General features: G+C 42.7%; 1 protein-coding gene and 1 long non-coding RNA gene across 4 annotated transcripts in view; both read left to right on the top strand.

Annotated features, from left to right (window-relative positions):
- The first annotated feature begins 7,220 nt into the window (after positions 1-7,220).
- Positions 7,221-25,128, top strand: part of pdgfc (platelet derived growth factor c) — a 42,340-nt gene continuing 24,432 nt past the window's right edge. Inside the window, exon 1 of one of the 2 annotated variants that reach the window (XM_020103819.2) lies at positions 7,221-8,003. In XM_020103819.2, the coding sequence (XP_019959378.2) occupies positions 7,826-8,003 (178 nt within the window). In that variant the 5' untranslated portion in view covers positions 7,221-7,825. The remainder of the gene's footprint in view (positions 8,004-25,128) is intronic. The other variant, XM_020103818.2, reaches the window with a different exon arrangement.
- On the top strand, positions 11,926-18,594 carry LOC138411493 (uncharacterized). Of its 2 annotated transcripts, XR_011244126.1 has the most exons (5): positions 11,926-16,410; positions 16,891-16,929; positions 17,150-17,281; positions 17,416-17,582; positions 17,827-18,594. It is a non-coding gene; the product is annotated as an uncharacterized lncRNA (long non-coding RNA). The 2 variants fall into 2 exon arrangements; XR_011244125.1 differs by having other exon boundaries at positions 11,926-16,929.

Below are 25,128 nucleotides of genomic sequence, written 5' to 3' on the forward strand. Positions count from 1 at the left end.
AGACGGAGGAGACAAACAGAGATGATGGATGCAGAAGGCCCAAACTGCTCAGAGCAGCCACTGATGTCATTTCTATCCACATGGCAGCATTTTATTTTATTTCATTTTATTTTATTCTCATAAGTCAGTTGCATGTTTACAAGCTTCTACAAAAGCTTTATACAAATAAAAAATTCACAGAGAAACAAAATCTTTAGTTTCACAAAAGCAATATAAATGAATATGGTACGTGTAGTTCAAATCGAGAAAACCCAGTCCAACGGTAAAATAGAATATTTTAAAATCTGATGATAGAGACACGACATTTCAGAGGTGAGATTTCAGAATCTGTGTTTACAGATATTACTCATCTAAAGAAACCTGAACAACACAAGAAATAAATCTCACGAGGTGAATTTTACAGCTGTCCTTCCAGTGAGAGAGGAAACTGCTCAGGAAACGAGGACCTTCTGAACAACTGTACTTCCAAACCAACAACTGGATGAAGATCATGTCAAATGATCAGAGGCTCCAGAAGTGTCTCCACTGATGAGATGTAGCTTTGAGTCACTGTGTTAAATATCCGTCACTTTGGGAGTATATCAGGTTTAAATTTGACCCCTGTGTTTACATTGTGTTGAATGAATGGATCAATGAACAGATGAATGAGCCACTGACCAACGTAGAGCAGTGTGTTGGCACAAGATCAAACATACAGATCCATCAAATATCAGAACTTTACATTATATTTTACAGTTTTCACCTTGTAAAGTTATTTTATGCTGCACGGATACAACGTGCGCCACATGATTGATGATCCTCTTATTTCTTTTCCGTGCAGAGCCGAGCTTTCTGCTGCTCAGCCGGCTTCACGTTATTCTGCTCTGGAAATGTGAAGCTGAAACCTCGACAAACGACACAACAGGTAGAAACATAGTTTTGTCATGTACATATTTAATCTGTTGCCGTGTCGTCTCTCAGATTAAAGTGGAAAGAAAACACTGAAACACACATTTAAGTGTTTATTTCGCTGCACTTGTTCCACCTGCATTTGTATATTTTAATAACAAACACATCTTTACAGGACGTTTCCTCCAACAATTCTTTGTTATTCTCTCTTGTTCAGTAGAAGTTATATTATTAGACATGCAGGTTTTACAGAGGGACGTATTCATAGAGGACAACAGGTCGACAAAGCTGAGAGAGGGAGCCTCTGAGAACTGAGCTTGGTTTAATGTTGGGCCCCCACGTAAACCTTTAACCTGGGGCCCCGAAAGTTTTCTAAACATGCCTGAAGAAAGATATTCATGCATCTGATTTTGATAATAAAAGAATAATTTGAAGATTACAGATTGGATCAATCTCCTGGACTCAGTGTTCCTGTTCACACAGATTCATCCCTTTGATTTGTTTCTATATTAAATCCCTAAAAGCTTCTCTGTGTTCGGAGTCCACACTTCTCTCAAACTCTTGACAGAGTTAATTATGTGAGTGATGATAGAAACGACTTTTAACATTTCTTATGTTCGCTGTCTCATTCATTTCTATAAAACCACATCATTCTCCTGGATTTGGTTGTGGTCATAACTTGCCTCCGTAAAGAACTTTTCAATTTAAATGTCAGAAGTGTTTGTGTCATTTTTCATTGGTTTTGTGTTTAGTTGAAAACACACTGAGAGAAATGAACAGGAAGCCTGATGTTATTTCTTTCTTCTTCTTTCTTTTAGTGAAAATAAAATCCAGTGCACAAGCAGGAGAAAGCTGATTTTTTCCCACAATTTTGATCCATATCTCATTCATCACTGTATGTCAAACAACCTGGGAGGCCTCGGCGTAATGATCCCCGTAGTATAATTTTGACTGACATGGCATGCCATTTCCATACACAAATTAATCGGCACCACATGCATAGAGATTAATGATTTATGTCACAGGGCATGGTTGTGGTGTTACAATCAGGAGGCGAAGCCGTCGAGCACAAGGATCCTTTTGTGTTGTCCTGAAAAATGTTCGCCGGTTGGCTCTGAGCCACGTGCGATGGACAACTATGTGCCATTCCAGAAATATGTCAGGCTGGATTGAACCAATCTGCTGTGGTATTATACCTGGCATGCAAACCACATTTCTGCTACTGCTGCAGCCAAGAAGAGTTACGCTAGTTTTCTCATTCTTATTCTAATGAAAAAGAAGCTTTTGACAGACTTTAATTCACAAGTGATGGTTGGTTGTTTGAGCGTCATGGACGTGACTTCAGATCAGCGACAAGATGAATGACTTGGAGGAGGAGGAGGGGGAAGCTGCCAGACGGAATTCATGTAAATCACCAAAGATGGAGATGAAACAAAGGGCTGACAGACAGGAAGGATTTGCTAAATATCTGCATATGTGATATATATTTTCATCTGTGCATGTGCAAAGTCAATTTCATCCTGGTTTTGGAGTGATTCTGATGAAGAGTAAAGATACACACACGATAAAGAAACATAAAGAGAAATAAAGAAAGTGAAACGGCCCCCAGGAGAGCACGGACCTCCACCAACACCCAACAATCTCCTTCAGTTCAATCAAGCTGCACCAATTTAACACTCTTAGATATCAGTTCCCTAAAACATGCATCAAGATCCATCAATCATTTCCCAGGAAATCTGCAAAAAAACACCACCTATCTCACAATGTTTCTGGAAATGTATGGATCAGCTTCTTCGTCCACATCGGTGCCAAAATGTTTTGTTTGTTTCCTTGGCCCGTTTCAAGGAAATCTGTGAGAAGTTTATCTGTAATTCTGCTGACAACAAACAGAAACATAACATCCACGGAGGTAATAAAAAGAAAATATAGTTAGGATGTATAATTGTTATTTAGACATCTGGTGCCGGAGTGTCGTCGTCTGCAGCAGTAACTTGGGAATAAAGAAGAATCTTGAATCTTAAACGTGTCCTCAGGGTTTTTTTTTTTCTGAATTTAAAATGTGCAAATGAAAGAAATCAAACAAATACTTGTAAAATGATTAATTCCACTGACTTGAGAGGAAAAGTATTTTATTTTCTGGATCAATGTCCCGATTACATCAGCACAGTAAAAAGGCAATTGTACAGAACGGTGACACGTTCAATTACCGACATGCTCCTGCAGCTGCTGAGTTCTCCCTTCAGTTATTGACGGAGCCCCCCCCCCCCCCCCCCCCACCTCCACTTTTCTTATGTGCTTCCTGTATCAACCTGTAAACACGAATGAACCAGAACTAACATCATCTGTCCCCATCACATATACATGCTTTGTAAATTCAGTAGGTCAGAGAATAGACGTTACATGTTTACAGATGTTCACTGTCACACAATCCATCACCGAGCAGCTTCCAGTACAATACCGTATTGATGAAGTCTGGCAGTGGAGGAGATCTGACCTCTGGATCATTAAATAAGCAGATTGTCATAATGGAAACTGAGTCTCTCCCGTCAGCAGATGTTCACTATGAGGAGGATTACGACGGAGGCATTGAGCCAGAGAGCTGTTCGGCAGCAGGGATCCTCCCCCGGTATTTTTTGGACGTCTTTCAATTCTGACATGAGGAGGGAAATCCTCAAAGAGCAGAAAACGACATGTCCGACAGTTTTCACCCGAACGGGACGACAGGTTCTGGGTGAAATTTATCGTACAGCTCCAGTGTTGTTTTCTTTCATCATTAAAACCTCTGAAGATCAGCTCCTCTCCCTCTCCTCAGTTTATGCTTTATTGCAGCACAATGAATCCAAATCAGGTTCATTGTTTTGCTCTCACGGTGCAGACGTCCTCCGGCAGCAGGGATCTGTCTCATTTTCTGAGCATCAAGCTGTGATGAGGCAGAAAAGTAGATTTCAGACGAATTTAGTTCAGGTTGTGATGTGAAACACAAGCTGCAGATCAATGCACTGAATAAAGGTGTTGGACATTATTCAGCCGATCTAGATTTTAGGTACAGCACTAACACACTTCAATTTCTTCTCTGGCCTTTTGCTGTTGTTGTTTTAACTTTACAAACAACTCTAGATACGATCGTTGAATGTGAGAGAGCAGACACATCTTTAACCTTCCCAAGGATTGCAATGCAAGAAAGTAGAGTGGGTGGAGCCTGATTTGCAGAGAAACACGTAATAAGGTTGTGCATCGCTCAGAAAACAGGCAGCCAATCAGAAGAGAGGCTCAGAGATGGAACAAAATGTCCCTTTGTTCTTGGAGCTCCAGAGAAAAACATGAGGGATGGTTTTTAAATCTTAAAATCATATATGTCTTCTTCTGGGTGTACAAACTTCAAATGCAACACAGGCGTTAACTCTGGCACCTCGAACTCAGCATACATGAACTTTACACATCAACAGAACATCACCAGAGTCCTAATGTCTTCTCAGTGGAGACATTACAGAGGGAAATATCTGACTCCTCTGTGGTGCACGGCTCAGGCTGAGAGGCATCGCAGCCGTACAATCTGAACAGCGAGAACAAATCCGGAAGTTAAAAACGCACATGAATTAGAGGTGGAAATCAAATATGCATGAAGATGAACGCTCTGCCTCCCTGTGCCTCCAAACACGATACGCACATTAGCAGATGGTTGGATGGACGATTCCATTAGAGGAAAACATCGTCATGTTTTATTCTGGATTTGATTTGAATCACATGATGAAATATGTTTCTCTTCAGTTCAGGCGAGAACCAAAACATGCCGGCAAGTGCTCAGGGGTCACAAACCTGGCTGTAGCCCTGAGTGGCACCACCAGGGGGCTCTGGTTTCAAAGCCAAGTGCAGCCAGGGGCAACTCAACTTCCCCCACATCTTAAAGTTGAGCATATAACATTAGAATCTTATCGATATATATATATATAGATATATATATATATATCTATATATAAAGTCCACATGCTGAAGGACACAATGATAAGAGCTCATCCGGTGTAAGTATGAAATTAAAAGTTATCAAGTTGTTATAGATTGTGAGAAAACTTCAGTGAGTTCTATCCAAATTCCTTCGTTGGCACTTTTCCACCGAGAATGAAACCACAGAAAACCCCACAGGACCACACAGAGAAAACTACTGCTGCTGCTGCTACAGGAGGCTTCTCCATATGAGTGGAGTCATCTTACGGGCCTTCTTTTCTTCAAGGTGCCAAAATGAGGTGCAATCTAGATTCAGCAAACGTTTCTTCTCCCCCGTGTTTCTTTTCATTTCACCTGGAACAAAACCGCAGACGCTGTGAGAAACACGTTGAGTAATTCACAGTGTTTGGAAGACGGCATCTGTTTGTTTGACAGTATCTGTCCCAAAAAGGCAAGAACGTCTAATGGGATTTTGCCGTGAGCCAACGACTGTGAAGTCTCTATTGTATACATTTCCATCTCCAGTCGGCGGACGCAGAGTCCTCCTGGCTGGCATGTCTCTGTGTGTTAGCCGTGACCCAAAAGGTCTGCCTTGTTTCTAATTTCCTCTGTTTATTATATTTCTTTGTATCAAAGCCTCAGAGTTTCACAGGACCACCATGGAAGCGGCAATCAAACGTGGACAACGAGACAAAATACCCAGCTTTTACAGACAAAACCTCAAGGGCCGAAGGAGTGTGTGTGAGTGTGTGCAAGAGAGAGAGAGAGGGATTCCACAATGTGAAGTGCTGACATCTGCTGCAGGCCCTTGCAGGGCTGGAATGTGATACTCTGCTTTACACAAAGGGCCTTGGCCCTTGCAGCAGGCACAAGCAGACCTCTATATGCCCCTCTCCACGGGGGCAACACACGTATGAAATGACTGTACCGCTGCCCCATGCCTCCTTTTTCCCAGCCATTAACTTTGATTAAAACCACAAAGCCTCCCCTCCCCTCATACCTTGATGCTGGGGAGATGTCTGCTCGGCACTTTCTTTGAGGTGGTAGTTTCTGAGCTATGTGAGACTGGGGGTAAATTGCTGCAGCATTGCATCATGTGTCTGGCTCAATGGTTTCAATATGTCTCCGGCTCTCCTTTGATTGTTGTGTCTGTGCTGCAGCAGACCCACCATTCGACTGGGGGATACACCAGTGCGTTTTGCCAACAATAGGGATGGGAGGAACCACATGAAACGCTGCTGATGAGGTACAACAGTGCGCCGGGGAAAAAGGAAATTGGGAACAGTTGGGAGTATTGTTCCAAGTGGTGTCTCTGCTTTGATATGACAAATTGAGGAGCCCTTAAACATTTCCGTCCACAGGAACATTCAGCCAGAGACAGCCGGTTAGAAAAGTCTTGTGTGGGAACACACTCATCTTTCATCTCTCTATTGGGGAAATGAATCAAGGCTTTAAACAATCGCTCCGCGGCTCAAACAAGCTCACGTAGACATATTTGCTTATGGAAACTTCCCTTTTGGATCATAAATGTCCCAATGTGTATGTAACGTGAATTCCACTGTTTCATCACGCATGAATTTGATGATGCTTCGGGCAGAAACAGTGAGAGGACATCAGAGGGCCACAATACTGTCAGCAGAGACAATGAGTCAGAGGACGGAATGTTAGCGAGGGAATTCTGTTGTATTATTGTGTTTTCATATATTACCTAAATATGATAAGATATGATATATGATATATGATACGATACAATACAATAAGATATGATATATGATATGATATATGATATGATATATGATATGATACATGATACGATACGATACGATATGATACAATACAATAAGATATGATATATGATATATGATATGATACAATACAATATAAGATATGACAGGATATATGATATGATATTATATATGATACGATATGTAATACAACACAATATGATATGAGTCAAAAATCCTTTATTGGTTCCAAAAGTGGGAAATCGTTTCTCTCATTAAGTCTTAAAGTTCAATATTTCTCAAAAAATTACAAATCCAGCGACTAAAGAATAAGAAACTAAATAATAATAAGATAATTAAACTTTTTAAAGTTTTGTGATATTAAGTTACCAAAATGTAAATGTGTGTAGATCTTAGTTTTCTAAAGTGGTGTTTGGTTGTTAAATGTTGTTTTGTACTGTGGAGGAAACTGTAAAGCTCCTTCATGGAATCACATTGTGTTCATGTGTTCATGTGTTCATGTGTCCTGAGCTGCTTCTCTGTTCTCTGAAGATGCTGCTGACGCTTCTTCTGCAGAACTGAAGTGTGGGTTTGTGAGACTGTGAGTGAAACGGCTCATCGGACCAGGCAGCAGCGGAATAGTTAACATCCAGGGGGGGGGGGGTCCTCGGCTGTGGACTTGTACTTTATGCACAGCACCTGTTGTGCAGTCAGTTGGTGTCGAGCAGCGATATTTCACTCCGTCTCCACCGAGTTATGACTTCGAGACCTCGCCAGACAACAAAACTCGTCTCGGTGTTGCGAATGGTTTGTGGGTACACACTGTATCAGGTTGCTGGACTCTCTCGCTCCGCGTCTGCTGTGTGTGATGCGTAAAGATCTGCGGGGATTTATCCAAACGGAGGCGAGAACGCACCGTGGACGCACGCTTCAGCCAAAATGCGTGTGCGTATCCAAACGCTCTGCTACCACAGATGATCTGCCTGCGTGTGGACGCGCACACAACTAATCCCAGGATTATCTTTACTTAGAAAAAAAAACAAACTTTCTCTAACTCGGTGTCCAACTTTTCACCGAACCAACAGGTGCGCACTTGCTTTGCACAGCAGCGTCAGGTCTGGAAGCTTTGGAGAAGGATTAGTCTTGATTTAAAGAGCGAAAACAAAGAAATCACTTTCTCCAGGACTGATGATTAAGATTATGTGGATTCTACTCTGCTTCTATCGTCTCCAAATGTGTCCAAAGCAGCACTGGTGCCCTGTGAGCGACGCATGTGTGTGGTGATCCAAACCATCCCGTCTACAGCGCCCTGTGATCGCCAGCCACCACTCATCCAAATGATCCTTCCATTCTTTTTCCTTCTTGCTTCGCTTCTCCAACAGTATGGCTCGGAAGCTGAATCAAGTCATGTCACCAAGTTTCACCTTCCAAGCATAAAGGAGCAGAACGGTGAGTTTTCAGTGCGTTTGGGTTTTTTTCACCAGTGAAGTTCAACATGAACTTGTTACACTCATCACAAGACGCGTGTTCTTACTCGGCTTGGATCCATTTTCTGTAAAGACAAAACATCTTGCTTGAGTTTAAACTGCGATGAATGAGCGTTTCATTCATTCTGTCCCGGATAGGAAGTGCAAAATTACCTGTTTTATGTTTTTCCTTTAAAGGTTACTCGTGTATGTTTAAGGGGGAAAACCCTCTGAAATGTCAGGTCCCCCAGGGAGAGGGGTTTTTCCCTGTGATCATTAAAAAAAGGCTCCATTCATGCAGCAGTCCTTCCAGGCGATGTCATTTGGTTGCCCTCTGAACTGCACTGAGCTGCACTATCAAATTCACAAAGCCACTTCTGTTAATGTTTGATGACACCTCCAGGTTATGGGCTGAAGTTGATCCGTCTCCATCTATTTCTGCTTTGAGCCAGATGAGTAAATAATCACCCTCCGGGGATTTCTTGCCATCGTGGCTTATTGGCAACCAAGTTCTTTGTGGCTGTAAATGTGTGTGTGTGTGTGCAGAAGTAGCAGGAGGAGGACATGATGCAAACTTTTACATTCTTATTTTTATACAGTTTATTTTCATCCTGTTCCATTTCTTTACTTTCACCCCCACAAAACTCCAATTTAACTTTTTATCGTCAGCACATATTGATACTCGATGTGTTCTTGACAAAATGAGTCCATCCTTATTTGGCATTTGACCAATCCTGTGCACACGGGCTTAAAAATGCAAGAGCAGTAAAATGTGAGGTTTGAGTATCCACATGCATATTCAGGGAACCCGACCTCAGCCAACTGTGCAGCACAAGAAAAACAAAGTAACGCAGTGTTTTGCATGTTTGAGCTGAGATTTCTGATTTACAGGAACAGCAGAAAGAGAAAACCTCACAGGGAACAGTTCAAAGTACCAAACAGGCCCGTCTACCCTGCAGATGTTGCACTGGTCAAACCCTCATTCATCACTCAGCCCTCTGCAGCCGCTGGGTTGGACTGGCCTTGTGTGAGGACACGCAGCGCTGACTTCACTACAGTTACAGTCAGGGCCGGGGAAATCAGAGCCTCCCGCCGGGATCTCCCGAGTTTTAATCAGGACGGCTGAGAAAGGAAAACAACGGGGAGGAGAGAGTGGAGGGAATGAATGGTGTGGGGAGGAGGTGTGTGAGGAGGGACGTTAAACTGTCAAAGAGCTCTTTAAAACGGCGGTCACACGTTGGCCGAGGGCGAAGCTGGCCGGGCCGTCTGTAACCTTTGACTGGATCGTCTGGGTGCTCGCCGTTCTGGCACGCTTGTTGGCCCGAGACGATTTCATATCGATCTGAGGGACGGGAGCGAGCCGGACCCGTCTGGCATATTTAGTGGTGGTTGCCTGGAGAGTTACAGTCTCCTGTGGCATTAAAGTTAGCGAGCGGCTGTTGATGACTCCATTAAATACCGTGGGGGGGAGGGGGGGCGTGTCTCCCAGTGTTGCAGAGCAGCTATCCGTCACAGTCAATGACTTTGTCTCACACGTCTCCACAAAGCTAACACAATGGGCATGAACTCTGGAATGTAAATTTTTTTGTGGTGGTGGTCATAAATAATGAGAACATTTCCTTCCTCCGCCACTGAAGATTTGGTTACAATAACATGCGTTGCACATGTTGTTTTCATGTGTTCGCCACATGGCTATAAGGTTTCATGGTTATTAAGAAAAACCATTGCTGAAAATGACATCTGCAGTTGCATGAGAGGAATGCTTTGTACAGTTTCAGGATTTTAAACAGGGTTGAAGGAAAATGCATGTAGCCATCCATCACGACCCCGACCACAACGTCTGGTTACTTCTTCAAGTTTAACTCCCCCGGGGAGGTTACGTTGTCACCCCTGTTCACTAGTTGGTTGGTTGGTTGGTTGGTTGGTTTGTTTGCTCGTCAGCGAGGTGATTACAAACAGTTTCATGAAACTTGGTGGAGGGATGGTGAGAAAAGAACCCTTCCATTTGTGGAAGAAAGGGGCAGACCCAGGAACTTGTGTTACTTTCTTCAACACTGAGAGATATGAGCTCTGTCCAGCTGTCTGCTTGATTGTTGGTTGGTCTGTTGGTGGAAACTTGGTGGAAGGACGGGACACTGGCCAAGAAGGAACCCGTTTAATTGAGGTGCAGACCGTACGACTCTCTTTACCGTTTGAAGACGGAATAATTCATGGACATGATGAAAAAAGTATCAGCTTGAATTTAAAGGGACTGATGGGACCTGGCGCTCTACTGTCTAGTATTTTACACTATCAACCTCATTGTTTCTTTATTTGGTTGAAGCCCAAAGAGCTTCTGTTTATATACAACAGCTTTCATTGGCAAACACATTTACAAGAGACATCAGGCCTCCAGACAGCTAACATGAAAACTTTACAGTCAACGTGTCTATAAAACATTTGGCGTCAACACACTTCATTGTAAACATATTTCTTTTGAAATATTTGCTCCTGGAAACTAAAGCTGATGAACAGTTTTACTGTTTTGTTCGGGAACTCAAAGCTCTTCGTTATGTCGGAGTTTAAATACTGAACTCAAACTCAATTTGGTTTCTCTAACCTTCAGAAACGAATGTGGTGCAGGAACAACTGAAATAATGAAATAATCCAGGCTGTGTTATATTTTTATCTCAAATATTTCTAGAGTGAAGTAGTTAGAATTATTTACACAATGTATTTTCTGATCGGTCATAAAACAGGATTTATAGTTTGTTCGTCAGTGAAAGTTCCACTCCTCTTGTCTGTTGTTGGAACAAGTCGACTCAGACACTTCGCAGTGCATCTCCGCTGCCTCGACTCTGAGGCTACCTGCCTCAACTAATCTCGTTTCATTACACTGAGGAGGCTTTTGTTCGTGCTGCAATATTTACAGTGCCTCTTTCTATTAGGCCTTAATTTGCTGTTTTATAACATCGACGGCACATCCTGCTGAAGATGCATCGCAGCTCCCTAATCACACAGGTCATCTCTGCAGGAGACACCTCATTCACATCACTCTGAGTTGAAGTGGTCTGCTTTGGCTTTCCCCATCGAGGACCACGTGCTCAACCCGTCCTGGCCCACCCATGAGCCCAGGCCCGGGTCTTATTAGAAAAATCCGGCTGCAGATATTTGTCGGAGATGTGGATTACCTGCAGATATTCCCACATATCCCCCACTGAGCGCCACTGGAGGAAGGTATGCACCGCACTAGACCTGCCAACGATCACAGAGGCGGCTGTTCCGCTAAAGATTACAAGATTAGGCAGAGAACCAGGGTTATTGGGGTCACAGGCCCAAGGGGGAACATGTGCAGGTCTCCACGCATACACACATAGATACGTTCACAGAGGGTTGAAGGTACAGAGTTGCATTGTGCATTCATTAGAGTATGATGCCGACAAATAAGCAGTTTAGAGAGGGGATTTAAAAACAGGAAAGAGACTGGGTGGCCTTGTTAGGATTCATGACTGTTTGAGGTGTAACGTGTTCCTCGCCCTTCATTCATTCATTCATTCATTCATTCATTCATTCACAGGCAACTGGGAACATCTGTCGATAGCACTCTCAGAGGTCTGACGAGTTATTTTGGTCATTCGGGGAACTGCAAGTTAAAGTGTTGTTTACTTAGACAATGTTAGGGGACTGAGAGTTGAACTGTTTCTAAGCTCACACAAGCTTTTCTTTTTAAATTGTTCAACTGGATTAGAAAATACCTGGTTCACACAATTATACATAAAAGATAAAAGGTAGAAATCGACTAAAACTCCCCAAAAACTTTTTTTACAGCTGACAAACAAACAATAAATAAATAGTTGCCAGTGAGGGAGAGGTAACAAATACTATTTCTCAATACATTTATGCCGATGCTCATGGGAAATGTAGTATTTAGAACCATCTTTCATGCTAAACAGTTTACTGTAAGTTAGTGTTGGCTAACAGCCATAACATTAACCTGTTTGTATTATCACATAAGTCTTTGAAATGTGAATTTAGTCTCCTCCAAGTTCACGAGTTGGAAACCTTTAGCTCTAAAGCATTTGAAATTCAAGATAAAGCATCACCATGTTACATATTGAGATGCCTCAAAAGTCTTATTTTTCCTTTTCGCTTCCTGACTTGAACAAATATAAAAGGTTCATATAGCTTCCGGATGCTTCTACTGGCAGTTACAAGTGTTGCCAGCTGGCATTAAAGTTTCCACTATGCTATTTTAAGAGGTTTCCATAGTGGTCAGCTCTGTGTTTTAATTTGAAATCGCGATATGGCTCTTAAACCGATGAAACGCAACTAGCTGGAATCTCCATTCTTTGTTTAATACAGGTCAGATGTTTCCTGAGACCCTGGGAAAGCTTGTTTCCACTTAGAAGAAGCTGTACTTTGATCGATACGCTGGAATGAATGAATGCAGCGCTATGCATTTAATCATTGCAGTGGGCAGCGCACTAGCAGCCGGTATGCTCGGCTGAATTAAAACCATCAAAGAGAATATATGGCTGGAATGTTCAATGAGCTCAGCAGGAAGCAGCGAGGGCAACAATTACACTGAGTATATCACTGTTGTCAGATGAAAACCACATTTATAAAAAGGTTTGTCAGATGATTTCTTATTTTCTCAATGAAGTCAGTGCACTTTATAATCGGATCCAGGGATTTCAAACCGCATTCACGGCTTCGTCCATCCTGAAAGTCACAGAACACATCGGGTTCCCATGTAAACATTCGGTACATGTAAGAAAGAAAAAAATCCCTAAATCTGCAGTTAAGTGATTTTTTCCACAACAGCAGCTGAAGGCCTCACCGGTGAACACAGGCCGGACTGTGTGCCCTCAAACTCTCAGTGCAGAGTGGAGGACCCGGGATAACAGTGTCTATGTTTTCCCTGTCAGCACTATTTGAACATGGAGTGCTGTATTTGGCAAGCGGAGCATGCCACTGCCTGCCTGCTGTTTGTCATTTCGGGCAGCGAGAGCCGCGTCTCCCCCACCACCTCGAGCGGCCAAGTGACTTTTCAAGGGATCTGGGTCACGGGCTCGAGCTTTGCTGAGGAAGAATTGGTCTCTACTGAGCCGGTCGGTCTGAATCGATGTTAGTGGAGCTGCTGATCATCGGTTTGCAAAAAGTGGGAAAAGCATGATGCGTTAAAACCGCAATAATTGATTTGTTTTGACCACTAGGGGGCATTAAAAGAAATCTGTGAAACAAACCAACCAGTTTGGCCTTTTCGTCCAGTGCCAGCTTAGCTTATCGTCTATGTGATACTTCATGAGAGCACTAATGAACATCGTGCTCTATTGAAAAAGACTCCTGAGGCTCATTTTATCAGATGTTGTAAATCAAGTTGAGAACTGGGAGGATTTTCTCCGACTTCGAGAGAAACTGACTTCTTCTTGCAACCAGTGGAGTCGCCCTCTGCTGGTAACTCAAGAGAATACGGGATTCAGGCACTCGTGCATTTGGCTTTTTGGCTTCACTTTCCCAGAGTCCACGTCCATTTTTATAGACAGTCTGTGGGTTCGCAGTAAAGTGATTAGGTTAAATATAATAACAAATATAACAGCTTTAATAAACGAGCACCAGAGGAGAAAAAACCCCAAAAGACTTGAGCTGATTGAAGACGTCTGTTAATATTTGCCTGGGCACAGATCTGACAACATGATGGATGTTGTAACAATGATCATTTCAAATCAAAGCAGAAAATGAAACAGCAGGAAACTGAGAAGTTCAAGTTTTATAGGTTGAAAAGAATCCATAAAATCAGACTTTCCCTTAAGAAATGTGCCCGAAGCCAGATATTTAATCCCCGAGCGTCTGAGTGGCCAGTACCAGGAGTTCAGCGGGTGCACTTCCCAGGTGTGTCTGAATGTGCGTGAATAGAAGCCAGGGTGTTGGTGAGGAAACACACTCATGCTGAGCAAACACTGCTGGACAAATATCACATTTAAATGATATCTTTGATGTGGCACTGCTGCGTTCCCTCTCTCACTTTCTTATCAGCTCAGCATCTGTAGTGGTCTCACTGCTGCCCTGCACACTTTCAGCGATATCAACAGTTTGCAGATAAGGAGCGTCAGCGGGGTTGGCTTGACAATATAATTTCAAAAGTTTGCATTTGTCAATGTTTCATAGCGAACGCTTGTTGTGAAAGTCATTTCATCAGGAGCTGTAAAGATGTTGTAATACTTCCTCTGGAGCAAATGAAATACAGATAAAGTTCCTCTGGTGTTTTGTCTCCCTTATCTACGGAATGAGATTACTCAAATCTAAAAACAATTTAGTTTCCTCAGCGGAAGAACTTGAACGTGAATATTATCAGCTGCTTCTGCACAATGACTCAACTGGCTGCAGTGTGACCGGCTGGCTCACAGCGACGCAGCGCCACACCAAGAGGGCTGAATAAAAAATTAAAAAAAGTAATAAAAACAAGGCGGATCGTGACTTCAGTGCAGAAAAATGCACAGTTTTTAAATTTAGACCTCTAAACAAGGTCGAGTAAATTCTTCCAAAGCCAACATTGATTCTGGCAGGCGGAGGAGAGGGAGAGAGAGAGAGAGAGAGAGAGAGAGAGAGAGAGAGAGTCTGCCTGGTCCAGTCTAAACATGAAGGGTTGAGCATATCTGCCTTAAGTCAAGATTACTTGTTAGAGCAAATACCTGTCATTCAGTGAGGCGGCATCGCTTCCTCACCCCCCTTGGTTTTTTTTACCTGGCGGATCTTTTTGTTTGAGCCGTTCACACACTGACATACTGGAGCTGTGGCTCAAAAGAAAGTTCTCTACAGGAAGTAAGGGTCACGAAACTTCGTCAGAACGTAAAACACAAGTCAAACTAAAGTCACTGTAGCATGTTCCTAAAAAGAATATCCTGTGGGACATATCACATTCGCGGGGTTGTGTTACGAGGGGCTCATCAGAATTTGAGTAACGCTGCGGTAATTTCCGTGAAATGTTGCGTTGAAATCTAACATGTGGAGACAGGCAGTACGTCCTGAGCGACATCGGGAGATTTGCTTTAAAGATTGTTTGATCTGCAGTAAATGCTGGCAGCGAAGATTTCCATTCTTGTTGTTGCAAAACCGATTCCCTCTGAAGAAGAGGCTCCCATTGATAAAACATTCGGCTCAAGTCGAGGCCACGAGGTTGTGAACGGCTGCCAGAGTGGCACTGTTTCCACACAGACCTCAGTCGTCCTGTGAGCGTTGGACGTCTCACGGCGACTGGAATCCCAGCTGGATGAAGAATCTTGGCAGTGAAATGACTTGACCTTGGTTCCCGCCTCTGGAGAGCATGTCTGCATAGCTTGGCAGATGTCACCACCTCCTATCAGAGAAGTATTTCAAAGTGTCCCGTAATGACTTTACTCCTCGATTCACTGGCCTTCACGGGCATCACCCTGCAGTTGAGTGACAGCGAGCTTGACCCGGAACAAATGCTGAGGGATCCCACAGCTGTGGCTTTTATGATGGAGTAAGAGTTTCGTGGTGACACTTCTGGCAAAAAATAAAACACTCAGAAGTCACCAAGGATCTTGTGAGAAACAAACCAGGAAGTAGATTAAGAATCTTTGGCAAACGTTCGATCTCACTCAACGCCTTCCGTTTGCGTGTCAGTCAGTCGTTACCTGTTTTCTTTGCAAACATTTGCCTCAGTGCAGAATATCGAGGGACGTTCGTGCGCGGCCTTGAACAGTAGTTTTTATCAGTAAATATCAGACATGGTTCATTTATGTGCTTTTGCTCGGCACACTTATATCGTTGTATTGATTTAGTAAAGCTAGGATTGGTAATCCTGGAAAAGCTAGCAAGCGCAGGCTGCAGAATACCGATACCGATTTACACACATGTATATTTGTTATTCGTGTGTTTAAACTGTCAGGGGCTGCAGATGAAAACTAGCCTGAATGTCAAAACACGGCACATTAACTTAAGTATGCACGTTAGTTAACGTGTAATTGTCCATTTTAAATAAATAAAAATGAATCCTCACAACCAAACACAAGGACGTGAGTCACTTACACTTTAGAAAACACATTGAAACCCTCCTCACAGAAATGATGTGAAACCTCAGCTCCAGCTGTCGACCGGAGAATCAAATGATGTTTGCGAATCGCTGTAAATTTACTGCAGGATTTCAACAGTAAAAAGTATTAAAGCGTTTTTTTTTAAATGCAGTGCTTTACTGTTGATATTAAAGAAAATCTGTCCATTCAGTTTTTTTTAACAGAACTGTAATGTATTCCTAAAATACAGTACTTTACGGTACAAGTATCTTAACTAACACTATCATGCAGTATTTTTGGCATTCTGGGAAGAGCTGCACATGTGAAGCTACGAATCTTCCATTCTTGATCCATCCCCATCTAACTAATTATTTGGTGAGTAAAGCAATTTTATTTGAATGTTTTATAATATATATTTATATCATTGTTTTATTTGATTGTATTTGTTTTGTGTGCGTTGATGATTACTGCATGTGCACGTCATGCTATCGAAGGATTTACCAGCGAGCTAAATTTTCAAAGCTAATTAATCAAACAACACAAGGAGCATATTTTAATTTCTACTGAGTTAATGTGTGTTGACACCTGCATTGTCTTGTGTAAACATTTTACGGTTTAAGTCACTTCAACAGTTGAATCAGTCTAATATTATGTAAGACTGTACAGTGCATGCTCATTATTGTGTGTCCCAGTGCAGATTCAAATAAAGGCGATATTATTTTCAAGATATTTATTGGATGACGAATTAAGTGCTGAAGGATATTTGTTTAGCTGTAACCGTGACTGTTTCTCGATCTTGTGTTGTGCGAGGGACTGTTCATTTGTATTTAGATTGATTTTTGTCACATTTCTCAGATTCTGCAGATGCAGTCGATGACTTTACTGCTGCCCATAGTAAGTAGCATACCTGCATGTTCATCACATGACACAACAAATCAGTTAATTAATTAATTAAAAGCAATAAGGTGTCACACTTATCGCCAACTCCAACTGTACCATGGTTGTATGAGCATCAAAAAAACACAGCTGTACTTCTTTCTGTTACAAATCCAACAAGATGCACAACAAATATTCTGTAACGAGAAAAACGTGACATCTCTCCATGTGCTTTCAGGTGACGTGGCAGGAGTTCGGCGCTGGATGGTCAGAGGGACACTTTATATGTGAGGGGATTCAGCCCTATTATCCACGTATTACACCTTTAATACCAAGAAGAGGCAGCATGCACTCTCGAGTTCATCCAGAGGTTAGATACTTTAAGTAGAACCTGAGTGTTTTCAATCCTAACTCTATATATTTTCTGCCTTTTATTGTTTTATTCATCAGATTCAGTTGAACAACTTGATTTTCACACATTGAGTAAACACTTTGATTTTTCAGGCGTTTCGTTGGAACGAACCCTGAGAGAGGCACCGAGACTGGACGAGGCAGAGTCGTATCCAAGAAAACAGGCAGAGTTACAACCAGACAGAGAACCACAGTGAACCCACGTGTGTCCACTCTGCTACGGAGACTCGTGGATTTCCAGTGGGTCTTCATTTGAGATGGTGAGATTACTCAATCCCATTAATCTATTTGTCAAGACACCTGATCTTCTAATTCTCTCTCTCCCTGTCTGAGCTCCTCTTTTCTTCTCTCTCTCTCTCTCTAACACTTATTAATTTCTCAGTCAGAGGGGCACGAATGTTAATGTTGTATGCATGTTGTATGTTCATGTTGTATGCATGTTGTATGTTCATGTTGTATGCATTATAAGTTGTTTTGGAGCTGATCTCTCTCTCTCTCTCTCAGGCACACACACTCGGCTACCTAGGCTGGATTGAGAAACCTGGTGTCTTCAAGAGTCGTAACTCTCCTGCCAATGTTCTTGGACTTCCACAATAACAGTAACTACAGTTTTGTAACATGTGCTGTATAGTGATGTTCATTGTACTGATATTTGTTTTAATTTGAACTGTTTTGCACAGACATTATATTTACCAAACCTTTTTTTTTTTTATTTATTTAACATTCATTCGTTTAACATGCAACTGTTCTGCATGTGAAGGTTCTGCATGTCAACTTTACATTCAAATAAAAAGTAAAGTGCAATAAGAAGCTGTGAAGCTTTTTTCTCTTACATTAAAATCACAGGATGGAAAAATCAGTAGGTTTATTTTATTATGGTTCGACCATCTGCTTAACATTTATTTCATTATTTATGTTCCACCGCAAAAACAAAACCAAATCCTGTTAAATGCAAATGATAAACTCGGCCCATTTAAAGTGAATCCCTCCTAAATTTGATAAGTTGTTGGAACTTTATTATACTATTATAGGACACAGAATACATTTTGCTTCAGAATGAATTTAATGGGTGTCAATAAAATTAACTCAACTTTCCAATTTCCACCAATAAAGTCTTTTGATTTATCCACTAAATGTGAAACTGTGTTAAAATCTTTCTCAGCAGCTTTGTAACAGTTGTTTTGAGTCTTCACAGCTCACGGTGTTGATCTTTTATACATTTCATGCAGGGTCACCTCGTGTGCTTGCCATCACAGATACCTCTGGGACACGGGGCTGGCTCGTTTTCCTCAGTAGAGCTCGTTCACACCGAGCTGAACTGATGGACGTCTTAATAAAATTGCCTTTTTTCTCCTTGTACGGCTGATGTGACGTGCGGCGCGTCACAAAGGTGCAACATCGCTCAAACATTCACCCCGACAAAGTTTATTCGGAGGAGTTTTTCTCACTTCCTGCCCCCATTACCTAAAAAACGTACAATGCTAACCCATAAGCCACGCACGCCCCTGGGAATCAAACTACCGCTGTGTCTTCTTTATGTGCCATCGACGAGTCGTAGAGAGAGAGAGAGAACCAGGAGCTATTAAATGGAGATGTGAAATATCCCGGCTCTAATGCATTTAGGGGGGGGGGGGGTAAAAAAACACACCTGCCGCAGTAATCATCGGTGCAGCGCCGTCCCATGCTGGCTGGATTATGTCACCTAACACATGGCGAGATATGATATACGACGCCATGCCAGTGGCATACAGAGACGGTAACCCAATCACACATACTATTTTGAGAATGTATGGCTTTTCCCGAAGCACAAATAGGTTTTCGGCGCAGACTGGGTATGCTCTGCCACGGCATGCTCACGACTGGATCCCCACGGGGGAGGGTATCCATTCCTACGGGCCAAACGGAATGAAAATGCACATTAGCTATTCGGTCCTATGACCGACGGGAATGATTTCACCAACTGCGTGTGTGTGTTTGTGTGTGCGCGCTGAACACAACGTACATCGATCTCCATTTTATAAATTAAGAGTGAAATTCCCCTCGGCCCTACAGGATTGTTGTGCAGCACTGGAAAATGTTTTGTCTTGGAGCTCCGGGTTCGGACTCCGTCTCTCTCACAGCGCCGTACTTTTGGCGATCTGGGGATTTTACTTCGCTGTAACGCTCACTTAAAGAATGACAGCTGATACCGAGGGTAACGGAGGACAAACGTCAATCCCCATTCAATTATTATTTTTTAATTAGTTGCGGTGCACATAATATCCTGACACTTGGCTCGGCCTCGTTCACCCACTGTTGTTCACTATGGAAACTGCTGTGCTGAACATGACACAATGTGCAAACCTTGTTACAGGGTGACGAGCCTCCTGCTCAGTGTGAGACGTAACTTGGCAACAGTGACGGATTTACTGGAAAACTGCACTTTATTCATTCAGCAGCTGAAACGTCTTCCAGGAGGTCCAGAGACGTCCACTCAGCCCCTCTGCCAGTGTGTATTACGAGTAGCTGTCTTTTTCTCTGCACGTGCTAAATGCTTATTAATGCTTCACTGATGATTTTTAAAGCGGAACGTGATTGCGGTTGTGGTTTGGGCTTTTGGAGCGAGAGGTGTGGACAGGAAAGAGCTAAATGCCCAGGTGGGTGAGAACCAATCGAGGCGAAACAACGTATGACAAATTCGGTCAAGTGCTGAAAACGCAGGCAGGTTTGGAGAGGATCTGGAATCAAACACACGGACATGATGGTGTAATCAAAAGATGTCAAACAGGCTTAAGAGTGGAAGTAATGAGATCTCTTCCAACTGGTTGATTGTTTCATCAGAGGCTGTGCCAAAGAGGACGCCAGGGATAGTCTGTAGTCATGGAAGTATTAGGTATACCCTTAATTTCTGGTTTTTTGGGGGTTTTTTTGTAATTCACTGTTCAAATAAATGTAATAATAATAATGAATTGATAAACGTTGTCGTCTTAAACTGAGAATTTGAATGTTGGAGGTTTTATCCCAATGATTTCTCACTCAAGACATTTCGACTTGTCCCAGCAGGAAAAGTGCAGGTGCAACTGAAAATCTTCACCGTGGCTCTTCTCCAGTGACGCGGTGCCAACGGGCCGCAACACGAGGGCGCCTGAATTGGCGGAGCCGCAGGCAGTGTTTACAGTCAGACCTGCGGTTGACAGGTGAACATGGGCACTGACAGAGAGGTCTGGAAGTCTGCTAAGTATCAACCAAGTGTCCTAGAAAAACTAGAATGGTCCCAAAAGTACAGAAAACAGTCCGCTCAGATATAAAGGGAGGACAAACTACAGGGTCCAAGTCCACAAACACCTCCTCTCTGAATCTACTCGTTTATTCCATGAACTTTATTTACATATAAATCAAACTGAACCCACGACAGACGCACACTCGTCTACGGACGAGTCTTTTCACAATGTGAAACCAAAACTAACCAGATCAAATGTGTGTTCTTCTTCTCAGAGGTGCCCTCTACGCTCTGTGGAATGAACTGACCAGAATGTTAAATGATTGACAGTCACTCTTCATACATCTCTTTTTTTTTTTTTCACTCGTCTTTCGTCTTCACGGGGAAGGTTGTGCGGTAACAGCTTGAAGGACACCTTGTGAATGAGTGATGCAGTGAGACAGAAGAGTACGACAGGTTACTGAGCAGTTGAGGTGTTCTTCGTCCTCCTCCTTCTCCTCTTGCCTCCACATCTCACATCTGTTCAGCAGCTTCTAATTAGAGCTTTTACACACAACCGCGCTGAAACGGCCCGGAACCGCGCCCGCTAATGAGACGCCATTGACAAAGGCGGATCTTTCGTGCACAACAACGTTTGTCAGATTCTATCTTTCATTTTCTGCCACGACAGGAAAGTTTGTTCAACACTTTGTTTCCCTTCACACCTGTTGACAGGTGTGAGCTCAGATTTAAAGTGGGTCAGGGACTTGGCTCGTCTTTGGCGTAGTTCGCGGCGTCGGATGCTGGTGGTGATGGATTTTCGCAGGCAGAGCGTTGACGTCTGTGCATGCACGCTGCAGACGTGAAACATTTCTCACCCTGTTCCTGTCTGTGTTTCTATCATGCTGAACAAGGATAGTTCATCAATCTGCTACTGCAGAGCATGTTTTCTTTACGGACAACAGTGAACAGTTCTGTAGCTGTAATTTAAATGTCATTATATTTATGACGGAGCCAGTTTAGGAAATGTGAAAGGATTTAGATCATAGTAATGAGATCTTTCTTCAACTTGAATTCACAATAACATCATTATTACAACATGGTCGTTCGGAATGTAGATGTTAACTAGCATACCTCGGAAAATGATTGATAGTGAAGAGAATCACACAAATGATGATGGGTCCTCGAACATAACAGGAATATAAATAAGTGGAGATACAGTTGATTTTTATGTAACATTAAAAATATGGTCGTCTGTTCGCAGGGTGTGAGTTTAAAGATAAGGAAACGATGACCTCATCAAACCTCCTTTCACGGATGTGACTAAAACAACAGGTGGAGAGGTAAAGACGAGCAAACCTGACAGACCGGGTTCCCGTCGGGTCACAGAAGTTCTGAGCTGAGCTGTTATCTCTCATTTAACAATCTGACGAAAACGTTCCGTGGCCCAAAGAAGCCGTGATTAGAAGATGTGTAATTACCTTCCAGTTAATTTCCCCAGTTACTTCACTGTTTACTGAGCAAATTACTTGAAACATTCATTCAAATTTCTGCTGAATTTATTATCTCGCATTAGAAAAAGAATAAACTCAAACATCACAGCTTTGTAACAACCCCAGAGCCACACACACACACACACACACACACACACACACACACACACACACACCACGTGTTGTGTATTTACCCATCTTGTGTGTAAACATAAACAAGACGTTGTGGTTTAACTGTGTGTACAGTTCACATATTTACTGACCATTAGCAGCGAATGTTGCAGCGCTCGGCTGCAGAGGTCTCGTCCTCACAGGCTTCATGGCGTCTGGCATCACTGACAACACAAAGTGCATTCGTTCATGTGATGATAATAATATAATAAATAATAAAGTCTATATATATACACACCACCTGGGGGCAGTGCAAATAGCTTACACAACAAGTTTGTTTACAAGTTTATGTAATTGATGTCTTGTTAGAGAAACGTCCTCATTTAAACATAAAGCCACATTTTAATTAACAAGAATAAATAAAGTACTAAATATTGATTGAGGCGTCGTTCAGGACACAGAGGATATTTAAATAAACTGTTGCTCTTGAAGCTCGAACATAGAGCAACTCTTTTCCTGATCATTCATCCAACAATTGGCTAATCAGTAAAACATCAGTGAACCAACTCTGCGCTTCCTTCCGTCCGTGGTAATTACAGGTCGCTGTTTAGGCCGCAGCTCGTGATTGTCTGTTTTATGAAGATTTAGGAAGTAGCCTATTTACCCAGATGTCCACTTTCCCTCGAGCAGTGGCAAAAGGCATCTGTTTAGTAACCATTTATCTTAGCATGTGATCACACAGCTATTGTTCCTTAACCGCAGCTTCGGGGACATCTATTGTTGCCAGAGATAAAATAAGGCTTTTAGTGACTGGCTGTGTGCTTCCATTCCTTGTTTATGTTTCCGTGATAAAAACTGCATTAAACAGTGGGGTTATATTTAGAGGCAAATGGACTCAGATGACTGAGAGGCCTATTTACGAGCAGTCGGAGAAGAGTTCTGCGGAGGACAGTCAGAGGCTTAATGACCTGTCGTCAATTAAAAAGGCAAACTGGCTGCTGAGCGCCAGACTCCTCCATTTATTTGTCATTTCTAAAAACAGAGACCTGCTGACGTCACAGAAATCCTCAGAGCTGATAAAATGTGCATCTGGTCTGATGCAAAGTCGATTAAAGGTCTAATACATTGGTTATAATGCTGAGACGATACATTGACACATAGCTCGACCTGGGCAATGAGTAATTAACGATTTGATGGGCTGCAATTACATTTACAGAGAAACTGATTAAATTACGTACCATCGAGTTTATGGACGCAGGAGGCGACAAATCAAATCCAATCTAGATCCACAGGCTAAAGTTTCCATTAACATCAGTAAAATAACGTCTGCATGTGAGAGATGACGAGCTACGTAGGAAGATGAGCTCTGATTGGTTTCTCGGACTGATTGGTCCGTTGTTTTGGGGGAAACATCTTTCAACACCGGGAGATTTGAAAACAGTTCCGATGCCGACAGCACTTTAATAACCTCGTACCGTTCACATTTGATAAAGCTAAGACCAGTGGGAGGCAGAGGGATGAGGCTGCTCATCAAAAAGATTTCGAGTTTCAGAGTTCTGCTTTTTGCAATGGGCCGCGCACACTGCACCCCTTTGTATTTCTTCAAACAGTGCTGCAACAATGATTGAAATACAAATCCTTTGGAAAGCGCCGGATGAATGAATCCATACAGAGTTTCTCTGTGCACAACATTGCAATTATACAATTATTGTATTCCCCTCTTAGAGGAATTAACCTGCAGACACTAAGTCACTGCCCCGGCCTGAAGATGTTTCCCCTCAGAAACATCAATTTTCCCATGTTCTAATCCTCAAATTGCTACTCATGTCAACTCCGAAGATCCAGGTACAAACTTGCTTGGTTTAACTAAAGCAGCCCTTTGGCAGTGTGGGGATGTATGCACAGATATTGTTCCCCGGGGTTTGGAGGATATGATTTGACTTTGGCGCTGATGGTAGCAAGCCGTGGGCTGGACGTGTGGTTGTTGGTTGCTGAATTATTTGGGTAAACAAGCTTTTGACCAGTGAGGGCGTCAGGTTGAATCATGTGAGGATTTCAGGACGGTGGATTAGACACACCGCTCGCATCTGCAGACCGACTGCAGTTGACCAAAGCCAGAAACCAAGGCTGTAGTCGGCAGTAACAGGCCTGTGTGTGTGAGCGAGAGCGGGATGTAACAGGAAGAGAGCGGTGGTGCTGGACGAAAACCCTCCCTTGGTAAATAGAGGTTGAAAGGAATATACTTTCATTACCCTGAGTTCTGACAGCTGAGACAAAGGATTACACAGACTCAATGGTTTCATTAAAGATCCAGGACAACACGCTGACACAAACTGATCAATTTCCACATTTAAATATCGTTTTCTGCAACTATGCATGAATCATTCAGTTTGCAAAGCTGAAGATTCCTCGAACCATCGAAGGGCTGCCGTGTTCAGACGAACGTCGCTTCGTGGCTGCGTTGATCCGAATGTTTAAAAGCGCCGGGAGTTCTGTCTGTCTTGGATTTTCAAGATTTGAGATAAGATTTAAGTAATTGGACAAGGGACGGAAGATGTGTGAAGACAAACTCGCTCAGTGTCTGAATCTGGCTGTTGTCCAAGCTGCAACCTAAGCTTTACTGAGATTCCAGCACAGATATGTGAGGTCCCAGATCAATTTAGAAATCATTAGTTGGAAGCATTATTGACCTCTTCATTGCAGATTTGAGTGTTTCTATCGTGGAGCCAGGGAAGTACAGAGTGGGATGTGATCAGCTATCAATCCTCTCAGCGGCGTTTATTGCAAAACCTGGATATTCTGATCAGTCCCAATCGCAGCGTCTGGATCTGGGACAGCAAAGCTGTCTTCCAATGTGAATCTCGCCAAAGATCAAACTGTAATTTTCTCCAAACATCCAGCTGTCCAGCTCACAGATGTGAATACAAAGCGGCCCGGAGCTGCCATCCGCAGCTGTGGAAAGAAGTTTAAATAAGACGTGGTTCATCTGTCAACGCCTGGTTTCCAGCCAGAAGGGGCGGTCAG

Source organism: Paralichthys olivaceus, chromosome 9 (genome assembly GCF_024713975.1).
Source record: "Paralichthys olivaceus isolate ysfri-2021 chromosome 9, ASM2471397v2, whole genome shotgun sequence".
Classification (NCBI taxonomy): Eukaryota; Metazoa; Chordata; class Actinopteri; order Pleuronectiformes; family Paralichthyidae; genus Paralichthys; species Paralichthys olivaceus.